This window comes from Portunus trituberculatus, chromosome 2, assembly GCF_017591435.1.
Source record: "Portunus trituberculatus isolate SZX2019 chromosome 2, ASM1759143v1, whole genome shotgun sequence".
Lineage (NCBI taxonomy): Eukaryota > Metazoa > Arthropoda > Malacostraca > Decapoda > Portunidae > Portunus > Portunus trituberculatus.
In genome coordinates this window covers 13,721,923-13,741,830 of record NC_059256.1, presented here as the reverse complement: position 1 = coordinate 13,741,830, position 19,908 = coordinate 13,721,923, and the positions used below count along the sequence as shown (strand labels likewise).

At 41.0% G+C, this 19,908-nt stretch overlaps 4 protein-coding genes across 9 annotated transcripts in view; 3 read left to right on the top strand and 1 right to left on the bottom strand.

The window, feature by feature from the left end:
• The window catches only part of LOC123506237 (alpha-aminoadipic semialdehyde synthase, mitochondrial-like), a 263,720-nt gene that overhangs the window by 77,639 nt on the left and 166,173 nt on the right, over window positions 1-19,908 (bottom strand). The gene's annotated exons all lie outside the window — the stretch shown is intronic.
• LOC123506431 lies at window positions 448-6,890 on the top strand. 2 transcript variants are annotated; one of them, XR_006675426.1, is made up of 4 exons: window positions 448-499; window positions 2,016-2,099; window positions 2,233-2,293; window positions 6,718-6,890. XR_006675426.1 is itself a non-coding variant. In XM_045258517.1 (4 exons), the coding sequence occupies exons 1-4, from the start codon at window positions 1,873-1,875 to the stop codon at window positions 6,857-6,859; spliced, it is 312 nt and encodes a 103-aa protein (XP_045114452.1). In that variant the 5' UTR covers window positions 1,754-1,872; the 3' UTR covers window positions 6,860-6,890. The 2 variants fall into 2 exon arrangements, 1 of the variants encoding a protein (XP_045114452.1); XM_045258517.1 differs by lacking the exon at window positions 448-499 and adding an exon at window positions 1,754-1,897.
• The window catches only part of LOC123506334, a 109,210-nt gene continuing 97,277 nt past the window's right edge, over window positions 7,976-19,908 (top strand). For 4 of the 5 annotated variants that reach the window (XM_045258329.1, XM_045258310.1, XM_045258350.1 and 1 more), the window contains exons 1-2: window positions 7,978-8,053; window positions 8,094-8,173. In XM_045258329.1, coding sequence (XP_045114264.1) covers window positions 8,005-8,053; window positions 8,094-8,173 — 129 coding nt within the window. In that variant the 5' untranslated portion in view covers window positions 7,978-8,004. Of the gene's footprint in view, window positions 8,174-19,908 lie in introns of all 5 variants that reach the window. The other variant, XM_045258320.1, reaches the window with a different exon arrangement.
• LOC123506302 (protein tumorous imaginal discs, mitochondrial-like) lies at window positions 8,590-18,485 on the top strand. The gene is made up of 6 exons (XM_045258270.1): window positions 8,590-8,771; window positions 10,295-10,494; window positions 10,730-10,945; window positions 13,598-13,766; window positions 14,228-14,359; window positions 18,145-18,485. The coding sequence occupies exons 1-6, from the start codon at window positions 8,597-8,599 to the stop codon at window positions 18,468-18,470; spliced, it is 1,218 nt and encodes a 405-aa protein (XP_045114205.1). The 5' UTR covers window positions 8,590-8,596; the 3' UTR covers window positions 18,471-18,485.

The following is a 19,908-nucleotide window of genomic DNA, read 5'->3' as shown; positions in this document are numbered from 1 at the left end:
CTCAAACCCTGCCAAACTGTCTTAAATTGCCCTCAAAACCTGCCAAGCAGTCTTCAAATGGCCTCAAAACCTGGCAAACTGTCTTAAATTGCCGTCAAACCATACCAAGGTGTCTTAATATGCCCTCCAAACTGTATCTGTATTAAAATGCCCTCACAACATGTCAGTCTCAAGATGCCCTCAACACATGCCAATATGGCCATAAAACATGTCAAACTGTTTTAAAATATCCTCAACACATCACAAACTGTCTCAAAATACCCTCAAACATGCCAAACTGTCTAAAATGTCCTTAAAACATGCCAAACTGTTTAAAAATACCCTCCAAACATGCCAAACTGCCTAAAAATGGCTTCAAAATCTTACCCAGCCCAACCCAACCACACCTCTCCACACCACTGACCTGCATAAGGAAGGGAGCCGTGTGACCTCAGCGTTGAGTGGCCACCTCCTCTCGGGTCACAGTGAAGTCGCAGTCCAAGGAGTCCTGCGGCAAAAGGTTAGAGGTCACACAGGTCACACTGGGATAGTAATAATAGTAATAGTATTAGCACAGGAAGAGGAGGAGGAGGAGGAGGAGGAGGAGGAGGAGGAGGAGGAGGAGGAGGAGGAGGAGGAGGAGGAGGAGGAGAAAAGAAAAAAAAGAAAAGAAAAAGAAGGAAAGAAGAAGGAAGAGAAGAGAAGAGAGAGAGAGAGAGAGAGAGAGAGAGAGAGAGAGAGAGAGAGAGAGAGAGAGAGAGAGAGAGAGAGAGAGAGAGAGAGAGAGAGAGACCTTAGTGTTTCAGTGTGTGGAGGCCATAAATTGAGAGTGTTATTGAAGCAGTGGGTAAGTAAGTGAAGTGCTTGACAGTGACACATAGAGAATAAGTGAATAAGTGAAGTGATAATACAAGATACATAGTGACACAAGTGATACACTGCAGGAGTAATTATCACTACATCAATAACAACACTAGCAGTCAAATAGTTGGTGGGCTTTGAGATAGGAGATACCCATAATGCCTTCTTTAGCCCGTTAAAACACAATGCAAATGCACCTATGCTTTCAATCTCCATTAATTCTCATCGTCCACACTTTTATGTCCACATTTAAAACTGTACACTCTTCTAAATCAAGTGAAAAAATTGGGGTTTATGAGACAAAATTGTAAGAAAAACACGCTTTCACACACCCCACACTCACCAAACACACAGCACACCAGCACACACCATTCCCACACCTGCACACACCAGCAAACCACAAACAACCCTTTGCAAACACTGGAAAACGCAAAAAAAACACACCCAAAAAATATAGTTTACACAACAAACAACACATTTACACACACACCACACGTACCACACACACACACCACACCTGCGGAAACCTTTCCCACACCTGCACACACCAGCACAGTACACAGCTTGGTGTGTGGAGGGAGATATGGAGGAAGGAAAAGGAGGTGGTGGAGGGAAAAATGAGAAAAATTGTCAGGTTTTGAAGTGAGATTTAGAAAAGTACTATTTTGACTATGATAGAAGTGAGATAAGAGACTCAAAATTGGAGGGAAGGTGGAGGAAACATGGAGGAAATAGTCTACTGAAGGAAAAGCCTGGAGGTAACCTGTGGAGGAAACAAGACAAACATTACCTAACCAAAACGCACCAAAAATTACCTAAAAATATTGCATCACACACACACACACACACACACACACACACACACACACACTCCACAAACAACCCTTAAATCACACCTGGAAAATGCCCACAATAAGTTTACCCTAGCCAACCCACACCAAAAAAAAAAAATAAATAAATAAACACTTTACATATGTAACTATAGTTGACATTACAAAAACGTACAACGAAATCCGGGTCGCCTGTATCGAGATGAATTCTGCAACTTGCATTTCAAGTATGTTGATTATTTTGTACCAATATATACTGGCTTTACTGTATTTGATCTTGGATATGTCCACTTATCATGCATTAGTATCTCATTACTGTTGATTAACCACCTTTTTTTTTTTCAGCAATCCTGCCAGAAACATGGCCCACCTGCCCCACCACTGATCTGCTGACACATGCAGAGATCAATTTTGCAACTTGCATTTCAAGTATGTTGGTTATTCATTCTGTACCAATATTTACTGGCTTCTATAAATAATCTTGGAAACATTCACTCATCATCTCATTATTGTTGATAAGCAACCTAATTTTTTTTTTTTTTTTTTTTTTCATTCTTTCCAGCATTCCTGCTTGAAGTGCGGATCTCCTGCCCTTCAGCACACATGGCCAGTCACATGCCAAGGTACTGTCAACATCTATGCTTTCCATCTCCCTTAATTCTTATCCTCACTGCTTTCGTGTTGACATTTAAAAACTGTACACTCTTCTAAATCAACATAAATGCTTTCTATCTCTCCTAATTGTCATCCTCCACACTTCCATGTCAACATTTTAAACCTTACACTCTTCTAAATCAACATATATGCTTTCATCTCTCTTAATTGTCATCCTCCTCCACACTTCCATGACCACATTTCAAACTGTACACTCTTCTAAATCAACATATATGCTTTCAATCTCCATTAATTATAATTGTTCACACTTCCATGTCCACATTTAAAACCATACACTCTTCTAAATCAACATATATACTTTCCATCTCCCTTAATTGTCATCCTCACTGCTTCCATCACTTTCTTCCTGGGAGCTCCTGGCCTCACTGTCCTTTTCTGGCAAATATTCCTCATGTGAGTCACTAATGAGTCCTTCTGATTGACTCTCATTGTCCTCAGAATCCTGTAATTCATCTAATAGAGCCAGCTCACCCTCAGAATCCCTCAAGGGTGACAATGACGACACCATTACACCACACTGGTCAGTAACACACTGCCCGCTGGCCACCACCCTCCCCTCAGGCCACACGGTCCCTCCCCCCAAGCCACCGTACCCAGTGTCCCTGAAAACAGTTAGTCACTTTGTCACTGAATCATAAAAAACACACAAAGCGAGTAGATGAAGCACTGATGGAGAGATGGCGTGGGCATGTACTGTAAATATCTTGAAACACCCTTAAAACACCCTAAAATAGCCTAAAATAGTTAAAACTGTCTTAAACACCCTTAAATAACCCTCAAAAACACTAAAACAGCCTTAAACACCCTTATAATAGCCTAAAACTCCATTAAACATCCTAAAATTCTTCAAACATGGTGTTTTGAGTGTGTTTTGGGATAAAATTTAGTGTTTTTACTGAAACTGAGGTTCCCCACGAATAGACCTGTCTCTGATAAAATGGTTTGGTTCGCAGTGACATCTCAGACAGCTTAGGTCAGTAATCAGCTTACCTTTGTGCCATCTTGACATGACATGATGCTCTCGGAACACATTCCTCACACAAATAGATAAATCTCTGCACACTCAGTGAAATGTGGCTCAAAAATCTCTTAACTTCTTGTATGGTACATTTGCAGGATTGAAGCAAAGTCAGTCTTTTTATAATAATATATTTCCTCTATGTCACATAAACAGCTTTCATTCCTTCACAGCACCAACATCCACACAGAGTGTCCACACAGACAACACTGCGTCATTAAACTGTATATTAATGTACTTTAACTACTTTACATGTACGGTAAGTCCTCGTTACACGGTACATGTGCGTTCCTGAAAACCTTACCACAAATCAGAATTACCGTATCCCGAACCCATTATAACGTGCAATAATAGGGAATGCGCTCCAGCTTCCTGGGAGGTAGGCTAGAAAATGGCCTGTTCATACTCAGATATTGTGTACAAAAATCATTTCAAAGTAAAAAAAATCTTTAATTGTCATATCAATAGATGTTTGCAAAGTTTTAGACAGTATAAGAAGGGATTATAGGATCAAAATTCTTATGGAATATCAAATAAATGAAAAAGTACTAGACCTAATAACAAAAGTTTACCCTGGAGACAAAACTAGACAAAATTTAACAAGTGGCATCAGACAGACAGACAGACAGACAGACAGACAGACAGCAGGGGGATGTACATACAGCCTCTATAACACTTGGCAAATTAACCCCTTCACTACCAGGACGTGCTTTCATACATAGTCATTCTGTTTTCTATTTTGGTGATTCTATACAGCTTCACAAACTTATTATGTGGGGATTCAAATAGTGAAAACTCAGGCCATTAATCCTCTGACCTCCATACACTCTTCCTAATGTCAATAAAATCGTCTAATCACGCCCAAAACTCACAGTAAAAATGCCTCCCAGTACTGAAGGGGTTAAAATTATGAAGACTGTGGCCATTAATCTTGTGATCTCCATAGACTCTTCCTAATGTCAATAAAATGGTCTAATGGTACACAAATCTCAAGGTAAAAATACGTCCCAGTACTGAAGGGGTTAAAATAGTGAAGACTGTGGCCATTAATCTTCTGACCTCCATACACCCTTCCTAATGTCAATAAAATGGTCTAATGGTACACAAATCTCAAGGTAAAAATGTGTCCCAGTACTGAAGGGGTTAAAATAGTGAAGACTGTGGCCATTAATCTTCTGCCTCCATACACCCTTCCTAATGTCAATAAAATGGTCTAATGGTACACAAACCTCAAGGTAAAAATGTGTCCCAGTACTGAAGGGGTTAAAATAGTGAAGACTGTGGCCATTAATCTGTGGCCTAATGGTACACAAATCTCTAAAAATGTCCCTCCATACACCCTTCCTAATGTCAATAAAATGGTCTAATGGTACACAAATCTCAAGGTAAAAATACGTCCCAGTACTGAAGGGGTTAAAATAGTGAAGACTGTGGCCATTAAACTTGTGATCTCCATAGACTCTTCTTAGTGTCAATAAAATGGTCTAATGGTACAGAAATCTCAAGGTAAAAATACATCCCAGTACTGAAGGGGTTAAAATAGTGAAGACTGTGGCCATTAATCTTCTGACCTCCATACACCCTTCCTAATGTCAATAAAATGGTCTAATGGTACACAAATCTCAAGGTAAAAATACGTCCCAGTACTGAAGGGGTTAAAATAGTGAAGACTGTGGCCATTAATCTTCTGACCTCCATACACCCTTCCTAATGTCAATAAAATGGTCTAATGGTACACAAATCTCAAGGTAAAAATGTGTCCCAGTACTGAAGGGGTTAAAATAGTGAAGACTGTGGCCATTAATCCTCTGCCTCCATACACCCTTCCTAATGTCAATAAAATGGTCTAATGGTACACAAATCTCAAGGTAAAAATGTGTCCCAGTACTGAAGGGGTTAAAATAGTGAAGACTGTGGCCATTAATCTTCTGACCTCCATACACCCTTCCTAATGTCAATAAAATGGTCTAATGGTACACAAATCTCAAGGTAAAAATGTGTCCCAGTACTGAAGGGGTTAAAATAGTGAAGACTGTGGCCATTAATCTTCTGACCTCCATACACCCTTCCTAATGTCAATAAAATGGTCTAATGGTACACAAAAGGTCTCAAGGTAAAAAGTGTGTCCCAGTACTGAAGGGGTTAAAATAGTGAAGACTGTGGCCATTAATCCTCTGCCCTCCATACACCCTTCCTAATGTCAATAAAATGGTCTAATGGTACACAAATCTCAAGGTAAAAATGTGTCCCAGTACTGAAGGGGTTAAAATAGTGAAGACTGTGGCCATTAATCCTCTGCCTCCATACACCCTTCCTAATGTCAATAAAATGGTCTAATGGTACACAAATCTCAAGGTAAAAATGTGTCCCAGTACTGAAGGGGTTAAAATAGTGAAGACTGTGGCCATTATCCTCTGCCCTCCATACACCCTTCCTAATGTCAATAAAATGGTCTAATGGTACACAAATCTCAAGGTAAAAATGTGTCCCAGTACTGAAGGGGTTAAAATAGTGAAGACTGTGGCCATTAATCCTCTGACCTCCATAGACCCTTCCTAATGTCAATAAAATGGTCTAATGGTACACAAATCTCAAGGTAAAAATGTGTCCCAGTACTGAAGGGGTTAAAATAGTGAAGACTGTGGCCATTAATCCTCTGCCCTCCATAAACCCTTCCTAATGTCAATAAAATGGTCTAATGGTACACAAATCTCAAGGTAAAAATGTGTCCCAGTACTGAAGGGGTTAAAATAGTGAAGACTGTGGCCATTTATCCTCTGCCCTCCATACACCCTTCCTAATGTCAATAAAATGGTCTAATGGTACACAAATCTCAAGGTAAAAATGTGTCCCAGTACTGAAGGGGTTAAAATAGTGAAGACTGTGGCCATTAATCTTCTGATCTCCATACACCCTTCCTAATGTCAATAAAATGGTCTAATGGTACACAAACCTCAAGGTAAAAATGTGTCCCAGTACTGAAGGGGTTAAAATAGTGAAGACTGTGGCCATTTATCCTGATACACCCTTCCTAATGTCAATAAAATGGTCTAATGGTACACAACCTCAAGGTAAAAATGTGTCCCAGTACTGAAGGGGTTAAAATAGTGAAGACTGTGGCCATCCATATACACCCTTCCTAATGTCAATAAAATGGTCTAATGGTACACAAACCTCAAGGTAAAAATGTGTCCCAGTACTGAAGGGGTTAAAATAGTGAAAACTGTGGCCATTTATCCTCTGCCCTCCATACACCCTTCCTAATGTCAATAAAATGGTCTAATGGTACACAAATCTCAAGGTAAAAATGCTTCAAAGATGACACTTTAAATGTGACTCACTTATTCTTTGCAGACGATGGAATGCTGTCAGCGAGCAGCATGGAAGACGCAGAGAGAGTGGTGGTCAGGTGGTGGTGGAGACAGGGAGAGTATGTGGCCTGGAGATTAACAAACAGAACACCAATAATCTTGTGACCTCCATGCACCCTTCCTAATGTCAATAAAGTTGTCTTATCATGCCCAAAATTGTCTTATATTGCCCTCAAAAAATACCAAACTATCTCAAAATGCCTCAAAACATGTCAAACTGTCTTAAAAAGCCCTCAAAACATCCCAAACTGTCTTAAAATGCCCTCAAAACCTACCAAACTGTCTTAAAACTAACTCAAAACATGACAAACTCTCTTAAAATGCCCTCAAAACATCCCAAACTGTCTTAAAATGCCCTCAAAACCTACCAAACTGTCTTAAAATTAACTCAAAACTGTCTTAAAATGCCCTCAAAACATCCCAAACTGTTTTAAATGCCCTCAAAACCTACCAAACTGTCTTAAATGCCCCCAAAACCTACCAAACTGTCTTAAATGACCTCAAAACATGACAAACTTTCTTAAAATAATTTTACACAATCTCAAATAAATCAAACTTGATTAACATCTGAGAGAGAGAGAGAGAGAGAGAGAGAGAGAGAGAGAGAGAGAGAGACTTTAATGAATGTTGTTGTAGCAAAGAAATACACAAAACTATATCTCTATTTAAACAACACAATGTAGAAATATTGGATAAAACTGACTTTGTATGACACACACACACACACACACACACATATATATATATATATATATATATATATATATATATATATATATATATATATATATATATATATATATATATATATATATATATATATATATATATATATATATATATATATATATATATATATATATATATATATATATATATATATATATATATATATATATATATATATATATATATGTGTGTGTGTGTGTGTGTGTGTGTGTGTGTGTGTGTGTTAAGAGTAGCATTAAGGACGTTGTACATAGTAGCATTAGTGATCAGTGTGAGCTTTGTTGCCATAGGGGCAGTGGCACTGTGGCACTGTGGCACTAGTCTTCACTATGCACGTGTCTCCCAGAGCTGTGCCTACACCTGCATCACATGACAGGCTGGCAATGAGGCTCAGATTAGGCTACAAATACTTTTGGGAAGTGAGTGCTTCTCCTGGTGTGTGGTGTGTGGTGTGTGGTGTGTGGTGCACCAAGGGGACACACTCTGCCTCACTATATCACGGAATGTCCTCTCATTGCTAAGGTCAGGCCACAAGGTCAACATGACTTGTACAGCCTCATTGACCATCTCCTACACCCAGCCACTCTCAGGGATACACTCAGGCAATATCCTACACCCAGCCACTCTCAGGGATACACTCAGGCAATATCCTACACCCAGCCACTCTCAGGGATACACTCAGGCAATATCCTACACCCAGCCACTCTCAGGGATACAAAAAATAATAAAGAAACACAAAAAAACATAAATTAAAACTAACTAACATAATTTATACATACAAAAATTTGATGAAGTAATGATGGAAATTGAAAAATAAAGATAAATATATATGTCGATAAGAAATTGTATAACTTCAAACACAAATAAGACACAAAAAATGCAAAAAACTAACTTAAATAATTTATAAACACAAAAGAACAATAAAAATATAAAGGAAATGAAAAAATAAAGATAAATTTACATGTCAATAATATAACAAAATATATAAAAATTAATAAAAACATTAAGAAAACACAAACAAACCACAAAAAACTAACTTACATAATTTTCAAACATAAAAAATTAATAAAAAGAAAAGAAAAGAAGAAAATAAAAGAAAGAAATACATGTCGATAAGATAAGAGGTTACCACAATGGCGGCTCTAGGAGGGAGAGGAGCAGCCACCTTCCTCTCTTATTTTTCATTTTTCTCTCCAACCAGGAGGTGTTTTTCTTTCCACGTCCGCCAGATTGCCTCCCTCTCCTCCAGGTTTCCTCCAGTGACGGAGAGAAGGGAGAGAAATGGAAGGAACTTGCTCAAAATAGGAGGTAAAAATATAAACATGTGTTATTGTTATTTATTTATTTATTTATTTTATTTTAATTTTTTCTTCCTCCTCTCTCTTCTTCTTCTTCTTCCTCCTCTCTCGTCTCCTCCTCCTCTTATTATTATTATTTCTTCTTCTTCTTCTTCTTCTTCTTCTTCTTCTTCTTCTTCCTCTTCCTCTTCCTCTTCCTCCTCCTCCTCCTCCTCCTCCTCCTCCTCCTCCTCCTCCTCTCGTCTTCCTCCTCCTCCTCCTCCTCCTCCTCCTCCTCCTCCTCCTCCTCCTCCTCCTCACCTAACCTAACCTCACCAAACCTATCCTAAAACTAAAATTATATGCAAATGGTCAGAAACATTTACAAAATTGCTCATAACTTCTACCGTTCTTAACCTAACCTAACCAAACTTATCCCAGACCTGCAACACACCTTCCTCCACACCTCCACCATGCCACACACCTGCAACTAATCTCGCTTCATAGTTACAAGCAAAAAGGTTAACTCGTATACCAAAAAAACATGCAAAATTTTTGTTGGAAACTTTTACATAACTGCTCATAACTTGCACCGTTCCTAACCTAACCTAACCAAACTTATCCCAGACCTGCAACACACCTTCCTCCACACCTCCACCATGCCACACACCTGCAACTAATCTCGCTTCATAGTTACAAGCAAAAAGGTTAACTCGTATACCAAAAAAACATGCAACATTTTTGTTGGAAACTTTTACATAACTGCTCATAACTTGCACCGTTCCTAACCTAACCTAACCAAACTTATCCCAGACCTGCAACACACCTTCCTCCACACCTCCACCATGCCACACACCTGCAACTAATCTCGCTTCATAGTTACAAGCAAAAGGTTAACTCGTATACCAAAAAAACATGCAACATTTTTGTTGGAAACTTTTACATAACTGCTCATAACTTGCACCGTTCCTAACCTAACCTAACCAAACTTATCCCAGACCTGCAACACACCTTCCTCCACACCTCCACCATGCCACACACCTGCAACTAATCTCGCTTCATAGTTACAAGCAAAAAGGTTAACTCGTATACCAAAAAAACATGCAAAATTTTTGTTGGAAACTTTTACATAACTGCTCATAACTTGCACCGTTCCTAACCTAACCTAACCAAACTTATCCCAGACCTGCAACACACCTTCCTCCACACCTCCACCATGCCACACACCTGCAGCTTGTGTCAGTTTGTAGTTAGAAGCCAAAAGGTTAACTCGTATACCAAAAAAACATGCAAAATTTTTGTTGGAAACTTTTACATAACTGCTCATAACTTGCACCGTTCCTAACCTAACCTAACCAAACTTATCCCAGACCTGCAACACACCTTCCTCCACACCTCCACCATGCCACACCTGCAGCTTGTGTCAGTTTGTAGTTAGAAGCCAAAAGGTTAACTCGTATACCAAAAAAACATGCAAAATTTTTGTTGGAAACTTTTACATAACTGCTCATAACTTGCACCGTTCCTAACCTAACCTAACCAAACTTACCCCAGACCTGCGGCAGACCTTCCTCCACACCTCCGCCAAGGCCCACGCCCGCGACTACTACGAAGTGCTTGGTGTGTCGAAGAACGCGTCGGAGAAGGAGATCAAGAAAGCTTACTACCAGCTGGCCAAGAAATATCATCCAGATGTAAATAGAGATGACCCAGCAGCGCAGAAGAAATTCACTGAGGTTTCCGAGGCCTATGAGGTGAGGGGGGAGGAGGGGAAGGGGGTATATGCCTATTTGAGAGAGTAGTAGTAGTGGTGGTGGTGGTAGTGATAGGAGAATTGTTGTAGTAGTAGTAGTAGTAATAGTAATAATAATAATAATAATACTCACAGAAAAAAAATTCTTCTAGAGAGAGAGAGAGAGAGAGACACACACACACACACACACACACACTAATAATAATAATAATAATAATGCTACCCACAATCCTCAGGTGCTTGGAGATCCAGACAAACGGCAACAGTATGACACGATGGGGAAAGCCAATTATTCGGCCTCCGGGGACTATCGTAACTATCGGACTACCACCATAGACCCCGAAGAACTATTCCGCAAGATCTTCGGGGATTTCAGCCGGGCCGGAATGGGCATGGGCGCTGCGGACGAAGATTTTGCTGATAATCTGTTTGGTTTTGGAGCTGCGCAGGAGGTGAGGTCTTGTTGCGGTTTTGGGGTTTTTTCGTGGTTCTGGTTTGGGTAGGGTTCTGAAATTTGGTTTGTGGGTAGATGAAGGGTTGTAGTAATAGTACCCACAGTCCACAAGCTTGTACTATTGCTGACTATCCGGGAAAACGCACACAAACATACGCACACAACTAAAACTTGACAATGTTTTTCAACGATGTATTTTTGAAAACCGCAAAGAAAATGTGGTTCTGGTTTGGTTAGGGTTCTGAAATTTGGTTTGTGGGTAGATGAAGGGTTGTAGTAATAGTACCCACAGTCCACAAGCTTGTACTATTGCTGACTATCCGGGAAAACGCACACAAACATACGCACACAACTAAAACTTGACAATGTTTTTCAACGATGTATTTTGAAAACCGCAAAGAAAATGTGGTTCTGGTTTGGTTAGGGTTCTGAAATTTGATTTGTGGGTAGATGAAGGGTTGTAATAGTACCCACAGTCCACAAGCTTGTACTATTGCTGACTATCCGGAAACAAACATACGCACACAACTAAAACTTGACAATGTTTTTCAACGATGTATTTTTGAAAACCGCAAAGAAAATGTGGTTCTGGTTTGGTTAGGGTTCTGAAATTTGATTTGTGGGTAGATGAAGGGTTGTAGTAATAGTACCCACAGTCCCCAAGCTTGTACTATTGCTGACTATCCGGGAAAACGCACACAAACATACGCACACCACTAAAACTTGACAATTTTTTCATCCACATCTTTTACGTTTTTGTGTTTTTTTGGTAGTTCTGGTTTGGGTAGGGTTGTGAAATTTGGTATGTGGGTAGATAAAGGGTTGTAATAGTAGTAGCAATAGTCACCTAGCCTGTACTATTGCTGACTACTTGGGAAAATGCACACAAAGAGATGCACACACAACAAGACTCGACAATTTTTTTCAACGGTGTATTTTTGAAAACCGCAAAGAAAATGTGGTTCTGGTTTGGTTAGGGTTCTGAAATTTGGTTTATAGGTAGATGAAGGGTTGTAGTAATAGTACCCACAGTCCCCAAGCTTGTACTATTGCTGACTATCCGGAAAAACGCACACAAACATACGCATCCCAAACTATCCCAGAAAGTGCACACAAATACACGCACACACTAAAAAATTCGACAATTTTTTCTCAAACTAACTTTACAAAAATACAAAAAAAATGTGTTTCTGGATAGTTTAGGATAGCGAAACTTGGTATGAGGATAGTTAAATGATAGTAGTAATAGTACCCACAATCCCCAAACCTGTACTATCCCAAACTATCCCAGAAAACACACACAAACATACGCATCCACCCTAAAACTCAACCATTTTTTCACACACTTTTTACGAAAATTAAAAAAAAACATACTTCCAAATAGTCTAGGATAGTGAAATTTTGTGTGATAGTAGAAGAAGGATAGTAGTAATAGTACCCACAATCCCCAAACCCGTACTATCCCAAACTATCCTTCCAGATCACCGTAAACCTGTCCTTCCGCCAAGCATCTCGCAGCGTCAACAAGAAGTTTTTCACCAACATATTTTTGAAATTCGCAAAAAAAAATGCATTTCTGGATAGTGTAGGATAGTGAAATTTTGCATGGCAGTAGAAGGATAGTAGTAATAGTACCCACAATCCCTAAACCCGTACTATCCCAAACTATCCATCCAGATCACCATAAATCTGTCCTTCCACCAAGCATCTCGCGGCATCAACAAGAAATTTTTCACCAACATATTTTTGAAAACCTCAAAAAAAATGCATTTCTGGATAGTCTAGGATAGTGAAATTTTGCATGGCAGTAGAAGAAGGATAGTAGTAATAGTACCCACAATCCCCAAACCCGTACTATCCCAAACTATCCCAGAAAACACACACAAACATACGCATCCACCCTAAAACTCAACCATTTTTTCACACACTTTTTATGAAAACTCAAAAAAAAAACATACTTCCAAATAGTCTAGGATAGTGAAATTTTGCATGTCAGTAGAAGAAGGATAGTAGTAATAGTACCCACAATCCCCAAACCCGTACCATCCCAAACTATCCTTCCAGATCAAAGTAAACCTGTCCTTCCGCCAAGCATCTCGCGGCATCAACAAGAAATTTTTCACAAACATATTTTTGAAAACCTCAAAAAAAAATGCATTTCTGGATAGTCTAGGATAGTGAAATTTTGCATGGCAGTAGAAGAAGGATAGTAGTAATAGTACCCACAATCCCCAAACCCGTACTATCCCAAACTATCCCAGAAAACACACACAAACATACGCATCCACCCTAAAACTCAACCATTTTTTCACACACTTTTTATGAAAACTCAAAAAAAAACATACTTCCAAATAGTCTAGGATAGTGAAATTTTGCATGTCAGTAGAAGAAGGATAGTAGTAATAGTACCCACAATCCCCAAACCCGTACCATCCCAAACTATCCTTCCAGATCAAAGTAAACCTGTCCTTCCGCCAAGCATCTCGCGGCGTCAACAAGAAATTTTTCACCAACATATTTTTGAAAACCTCAAAAAAAATGCATTTCTGGATAGTCTAGGATAGTGAAATTTTGCATGGCAGTAGAAGAAGGATAGTAGTAATAGTACCCACAATCCCCAAACCCGTACTATCCCAAACTATCCTTCCAGATCACCGTAAATCTGTCCTTCCGCCAAGCATCTCGCGGCATCAACAAAGATGTTTCAGTGAATGTAGTGGACACATGCCAGCGTTGCCGAGGGAGTCGCTGTGAGCCCGGCACTCAGCCCGCCCCATGCCAACACTGTAACGGCACTGGCATGGAGACTATTACTACTGGTACGGCTACTATTACTACTACTATTCCTTATTGGGCTATTATTATTATTATTATTATTATTATTATTATTATTATTATTATTATTATTATTTTATTATTATTATTATTGTTGTTGTTGTTGTTAGTCTTTGTTTGAGAGAGAGAGAGTAAGCATTTTCTCTCTCTCTCTCTCTCTCTCTCTCTCTCTCTCTCTCTCTCTCTCTCTCAACCACCACCACCACCACCACCAGACGTCCTCTCTTTAATTCTCTCTCTCTCTCTCTCTAATGGTCTTTCTCTCGCTCAAATCCACCACGTACCCACTCCCACTCGCTCTAACTCTCTCTCTTGTTCCTGCTCCCTCAGAACATCCCTACAAGCTTCTCTCTTTAATTATCTCTCCAACGATGCTTCTCTTGCTCAAATCCGTCACCTACCTACTCCCACTCGCTCTAATCCTCGCTCTAATCTCCCCTGCCAGGTCCATTTGTGATGCGCCAGACTTGCCGCCTCTGCCACGGCACGAGACAGCACATCAAGTTCCCCTGCCAGCACTGTGAAGGCAAAGGACGCAACGTACAGAGGAAGACTGTCACTGTGCCCATCCCTGCAGGTGAGTTAGAGCGAGCAGGGGGTGTTTAGAGCGAGTGTGAGTGGGTAGGTGACGGATTTGAGCGAGAGAACCATCGTTGGAGAGATAATTGAAGGGAGAATACCGAGGGAAGCATTAGAAGATACTGGTGTTGTGGTGGTGTCTGAACATCTTAAACCAAGTCAACACCACTCCTCCTCCTCCTCCTCCTCCTCCTCCTCCTCCGGGCCTCTGATCGTGGTTTAAATTGTCCGTTAGTTTGAATTCCTCTCACCCTCCATACATGACACAGATAGCCCGGAGTGAACGGTCACTACTTTTACTCTCGATCTGTGAAGGGCTGTGGATAGTCAAGAGCCCTGACAGTAGGTGACCATCATCGGGATTTAAGGTACCAGGGGTCACCGCTGCAGGGGGTAACCATACAGTGTGCGGCGCCCTTTAAAGGGAAGTGCACTTTTACAGTGGTTGTACGGAGCTGGGGCCTGATTGACTGCTGCCTCTCTTGAAAGCGCCAGGCAAGGCTGCCGCACCACCTTTTTGACTCCACACTGTGTTTACATACATACTACACTACACTGCATACACGCACAGATAGCCCAGAGTGAACGGTCACCACTACTACTCTCGACCTGTGACGGGCTGTGTTTGGAGAGGGCCTTGTCAACCATTGATCATCATCGGGAACTAAGTACCAGGGATCAATGTTGCAAGGGGTTATCAGCGTACGGCGTCCCTACAGGGAAAGTATGCTGTCTCACTGGATTGAACGGAGCTGGGGCCTGATTGACTGCTGCCTCCCTAGAAAGCGTCAGGCAAGGCTGCCGCACCACCCATTCCACACACACTGTGCATCCACGCACACAATGCACACACCACATGACATTCACCAAGCGTTAACACTTTCCCCCACAAACACAAGTACTCACACGTAGATCACACATTTCCTTTTCACTCTCTACTAAAATTCCATGTGATTTTTTAATATCACATGGTTTCCCTTTTCCTGCCAGCCTCGGCTGGAGGGAGGGGCGGGTGGGGAGGAGCCTTCTGCTTTGCTGTCCTATCTCTACCACTGGTGGTTAGTAGATAGTTTTCACAAACAGCCTAGTAAGGACCTAAGGGTCTGTTGCTGTTTGTCTTCCTTTGTATTCCTTTGTATATTCTCCTCCTCCTCCTCCTCCTCCTCCTCCTCCTCCTCCTCCTCCTCCTCCTCCTCCTCCTCCTCCTCCTCTTCTTGTTCTTCTTGTTCTTGTTCTTGTTCTTCTTCTCCTCCTCCTCCTCCTCCTCCTCCTCCTCCTCCTCCTCCTCCTCCTCCTCCTCCTCCTGCTCTTCTTCTTCTTCTTCTTCTTCTTCTTCTTCTTCTTCTTCTTCTTCTTCTTCTCCTCCTCCTCCTCTCCTTCTCCTTCTTCTCCTCCTCCTTCTCCTCCTCCTCCTCCTCCTCCTCCTCCTCCTCCTCCTCCTGCTCTTCTTCTTCTTCTTCTTCTTCTTCTTCTTCTTCTTCTTCTTCTTCTTCTTCTTCTTCTTCTTCTCCTCCTCCTCCTCCTTCTCTTCTTCCTCCTCCTCCTCCTCCTCCTCCTCCTCCTCCTCCTCCTCCTCCTCCTCCTCCTCCTCCTCCTCCTCCTCCTCCTCTCCTCCTCTTCTTCTTCTTCTTCTTCTTCTTCTTCTTCTTCTTCTTCTTCTTCTCCTCCTCCTCCTCCTTCTCCTTCTCCTCCTCCTCCTCCTCCTCCTCCTCCTCCTCCTCCTCCTCCTCCTCCTCCTCCTCCTCCTCCTCTTCTTCTTCTTCTTCTTCTTCTTCTTCTTCTTCTTCTTCTTCTTCTTCTTCTTCTTCTCCTCTCCTCCTCTTCTCCTCCTCCTCCTCCTCCTCCTCCTCCTCCTCCTCCTCCTCCTCCTCCTCCTCCTCCTGCTTCTCTTCTTCTTCTTCTTCTTCTTCTTCTTCTTCTTCTTCTTCTTCTTCTTCTTCTTCTCTTCTCCTCCTCCTCCTCCTCCTTCTCCTTCTCCTCTCCTCCTCCTCCTCCTCCTCCTCCTCCTTACTAGACTTCTTTTATGAAGTTTTTAACTCGTATGACAAGACAAAAGCAGTGGATGTTATTTATCTTGATTTGCAGAAAGCTTTGGACACTGTCCCTCACAAGAGGCTAATCAGCAAAGTAAAAGCTCACGGCATAGCTGGAAATACCCTGAACTGGCTGGAAGACTGCATGGCTCTCTGACAGAAAGCAACGTGTTGTTATAAATGGAAAAGAATCAGAGTGGCACAATGTAAAAAGTGGTGTTCCTCAAGGCTCTGTATTAGGACCAGTTCTTTTCATTGTCTATATTAATGATATTGATGAAGGAATTAATTGTAAAATAAGCAAATTCGCGGACGACACCAAAATAATGAGCAAAGTTACATCAACGTCACAATGGCAAGAACTACAGTGTGACTTAAATAAACTGACACGCTGGGCAGAAAAATGGCAAATGAAATTCAATATAGAAAAGTGTAAAGTCCTACACATTGGAAGTAACAATGTACAAGCAAAATACGTAATGAGTAATGTACCTCTGGCAAGTGCTGAGAATGAAAAAGATCTTGGTGTTGTGGTGTCTAAAGATCTTAAGCCGAGCAAACACTGCACAGAAGCAGTAAAGAATGCAAATAAATTAGTTGGGTTCATTGGAAGAACCTTTGAATTTAAATCAGAAAAGTTATCCTTACTTTATATAACTCATTGGTGCGTCCTCAGCTTGAATACTGTGTGCAGTTCTGGTCACCATATTACAGAAAAGACATTGAAAAACTGGAAAGGATCCAGCGTAGAGTGACCAAGATGATTCCAAGATTGAGAAACAAGCCGTATGAGGAACGACTGGAAGCATTAAATTTATTCAGCTTAACAAAGCGCAGGATAAGAGGAGACCTAATCCAAGTTTTCAAAAATTTTCAGGGATACAACAACCTTGATGTCAATAAATATTTTACTATTGATCATTCCACCATAACAAGGAATAATGGATTTAAAATTACACCAAAACGCTTTAAAACCCACGAGGCAAACCACTTTTTCTTGAATAGAATTGTTAACATTTGGAATAAGCTTCCTTCTGAAATAGTAAACAGTACTTCCATTGCATCATTCAAAAACAAAATTGATAAATATTTAAAGAATAACCCCCAACAAGCTCTCTTCTTGTCCCAATAATTAAACATCTAGTATCAATTATTATGTGTAACCTTCTTATAGATAGATATGTAGAGTTCAGTGTAGGGTGAATAGTAGAATCTCCTTTCATCCTTTCCTGTGAAAATTCCATGTCAGTTTTTCCACACTGCATGGTACTTTTCCAAGCTATTTTCCATGCCAGCGGTGGGTGGAGGGAGAGGTGGGTGGGGAGGAGCCTTCTGCTGTACTGTCCTGTCTCTCTTATCTGTAGCCAGTTAGAAGTAGTTACCAAACAGCCTCGAAAGGACCAACAGATCTGTTGCTGTTTGGCTTTCCTTTGTATTCCTTTGTATTCCTCCTCCTCCTCCTCCTCCTCCTCCTCATACTGCTCTTCTTCTTCTTCTTCTTCTTCTTCTTCTTCTTCTTCTTCTTCTTCTTCTTCTTCTTCTTCTTCTTCTTCTTCTTCTTCTTCTTCTTCTTCTTCTTCTTCTTCTTCTTCTTCTTCTTCTTCTTCTTCTTCTTCTTCTTCTGCTCCTCCTCCTCCTCCTCCTCCTCCTCCTCCTCCTCCTCCTCCTCCTCCTCCTCCTCCTCCTCCTCCTCCTCCTCCTCCTCCTCCTCCTCCTCCTACTACTACTACTACTACTACTACTACTACAGGTGTGGAGGATGGTCAGACCCTGAGACTATCGGTAGGCAGTAAGGAGGTGTTTGTGCGTGTGCGTGTCACCCCCAGCGACTATTTCCGGCGGGATGGTCAAGACGTACATACAGATGTGACTATCGGACTATCGCAGGCTCTTCTGGGTGGAGCGACAAGAATTATGGGGGTTTATGAAGATTTAACGCTGGAGGTAAGTTCTTTCTCTCCGCTCAATTTTTTCCTCTGTGTGTGTCCTCCGGTTTCCTCTGCTGGTTGGGTGTTTCCTCCATGTTTCCTCCACCTTCTCTCCAATTTTGACTATCCTACCTCCCTCCTATCATAGTCAAAATAGTAGTTTTGTAAGATAGTTTCACACCAAAACCAGACAATTTTTCACATTTTCACCTCCAAATGTTTGTAATCTTTCCTCCATATCTCCCTCCACAAGTTACCTCCACTTTCCTCCACCCACACACACTTTCCTCCTCCTTTCCTCCACCTCTCCTCCAATTTTGACTATCCTACCTCCCTCCTATCATAGTCAAAATAGTCGTTTTCTAAGATAGTCTCATAAGAAAACCAGACAATTTTTCACATTTTCACCTCCAAATGTTTGTAATCTTTCCTCCATATCTCCCTCCACAAGTTACCTCCACTTTCCTCCACCCACACACACTTTCCTCCACCTTTCCTCCACCTTCTCTCCAATTTTGACTATGCTACCTCTCTCCTATCATAGTCAAAATAGTAGTTTTCTAAGATAGTCACATAAAAAGCAGGCAATTTTTCACATTTTCACCTCCAAATGTTTGTAATCTTTCCTCCATATCTCCCTCCACAAGTTACCTCCACTTTCCTCCACCCACACACACTTTCCTCCACCTTCTCTCCAATTTTGACTATCCTACCTCCCTCCTATCATAGTCAAAATAGTAATTTTCTAAGATAGTCTGACATCAAAACCAGACAATTCTTCACATTTTCACCTCCAAATGTTTGTAATCTTTCCTCCATATCTCCCTCCACAAGTTACCTCCACTTTCCTCCACCCACACAGACTTTCCTCCACCTTTCCTCCACCTTCTCTCCAATTTTGACTATCCTACCACCCTCCTATAATAGTAAAAATAGTAGTTTTCTAAGATAGTCACATCAAAACCAGACAATTTTTCTCATTTTTATCTCCACCACCTCCTCTTCTTTCCTCCATATCTCCCTCCACAAGTTACCTCCACTTTCCTCCACCCACACAGACTTTCCTCCACCTTTCCTCCGCCTCTCCTCCAATTTTGACTATCCTACCTCCCTCCTATCATAGTCAAAATAGTAGTTTTCTAAGATAGTCTCACATCAAAACCAGACATTTTTTCACATTTTCACCTCTAAATGTTTGTAATCTTTCCTCCATATCTCCCTCCACAAGTTACCTCCACTTTCCTCCACCCACACAGACTTTCCTCCACCTTTCCTCCACCTCTCCTCCAATTTTGACTATCCCACCTCCCTCCTATCATAGTCAAAATAGTAGTTTTCTAAGATAGTCTCACATAAAAAGCAGACAATTTTTCACATTTTCACCTCCAAATGTTTGTAATCTTTCCTCCATATCTCCCTCCACAAGTTACCTCCACTTTCCTCCACCCACACACACTTTCCTCCACCTTCTCTCCAATTTTGACTATCCTATCACCCTCCTATAATAGTCAAAATAGTAGTTTTCTAAGATAGTCTCACATCAAAACCAGACAATTTTTCACATTTTCACCTCCAAATGTTTGTAA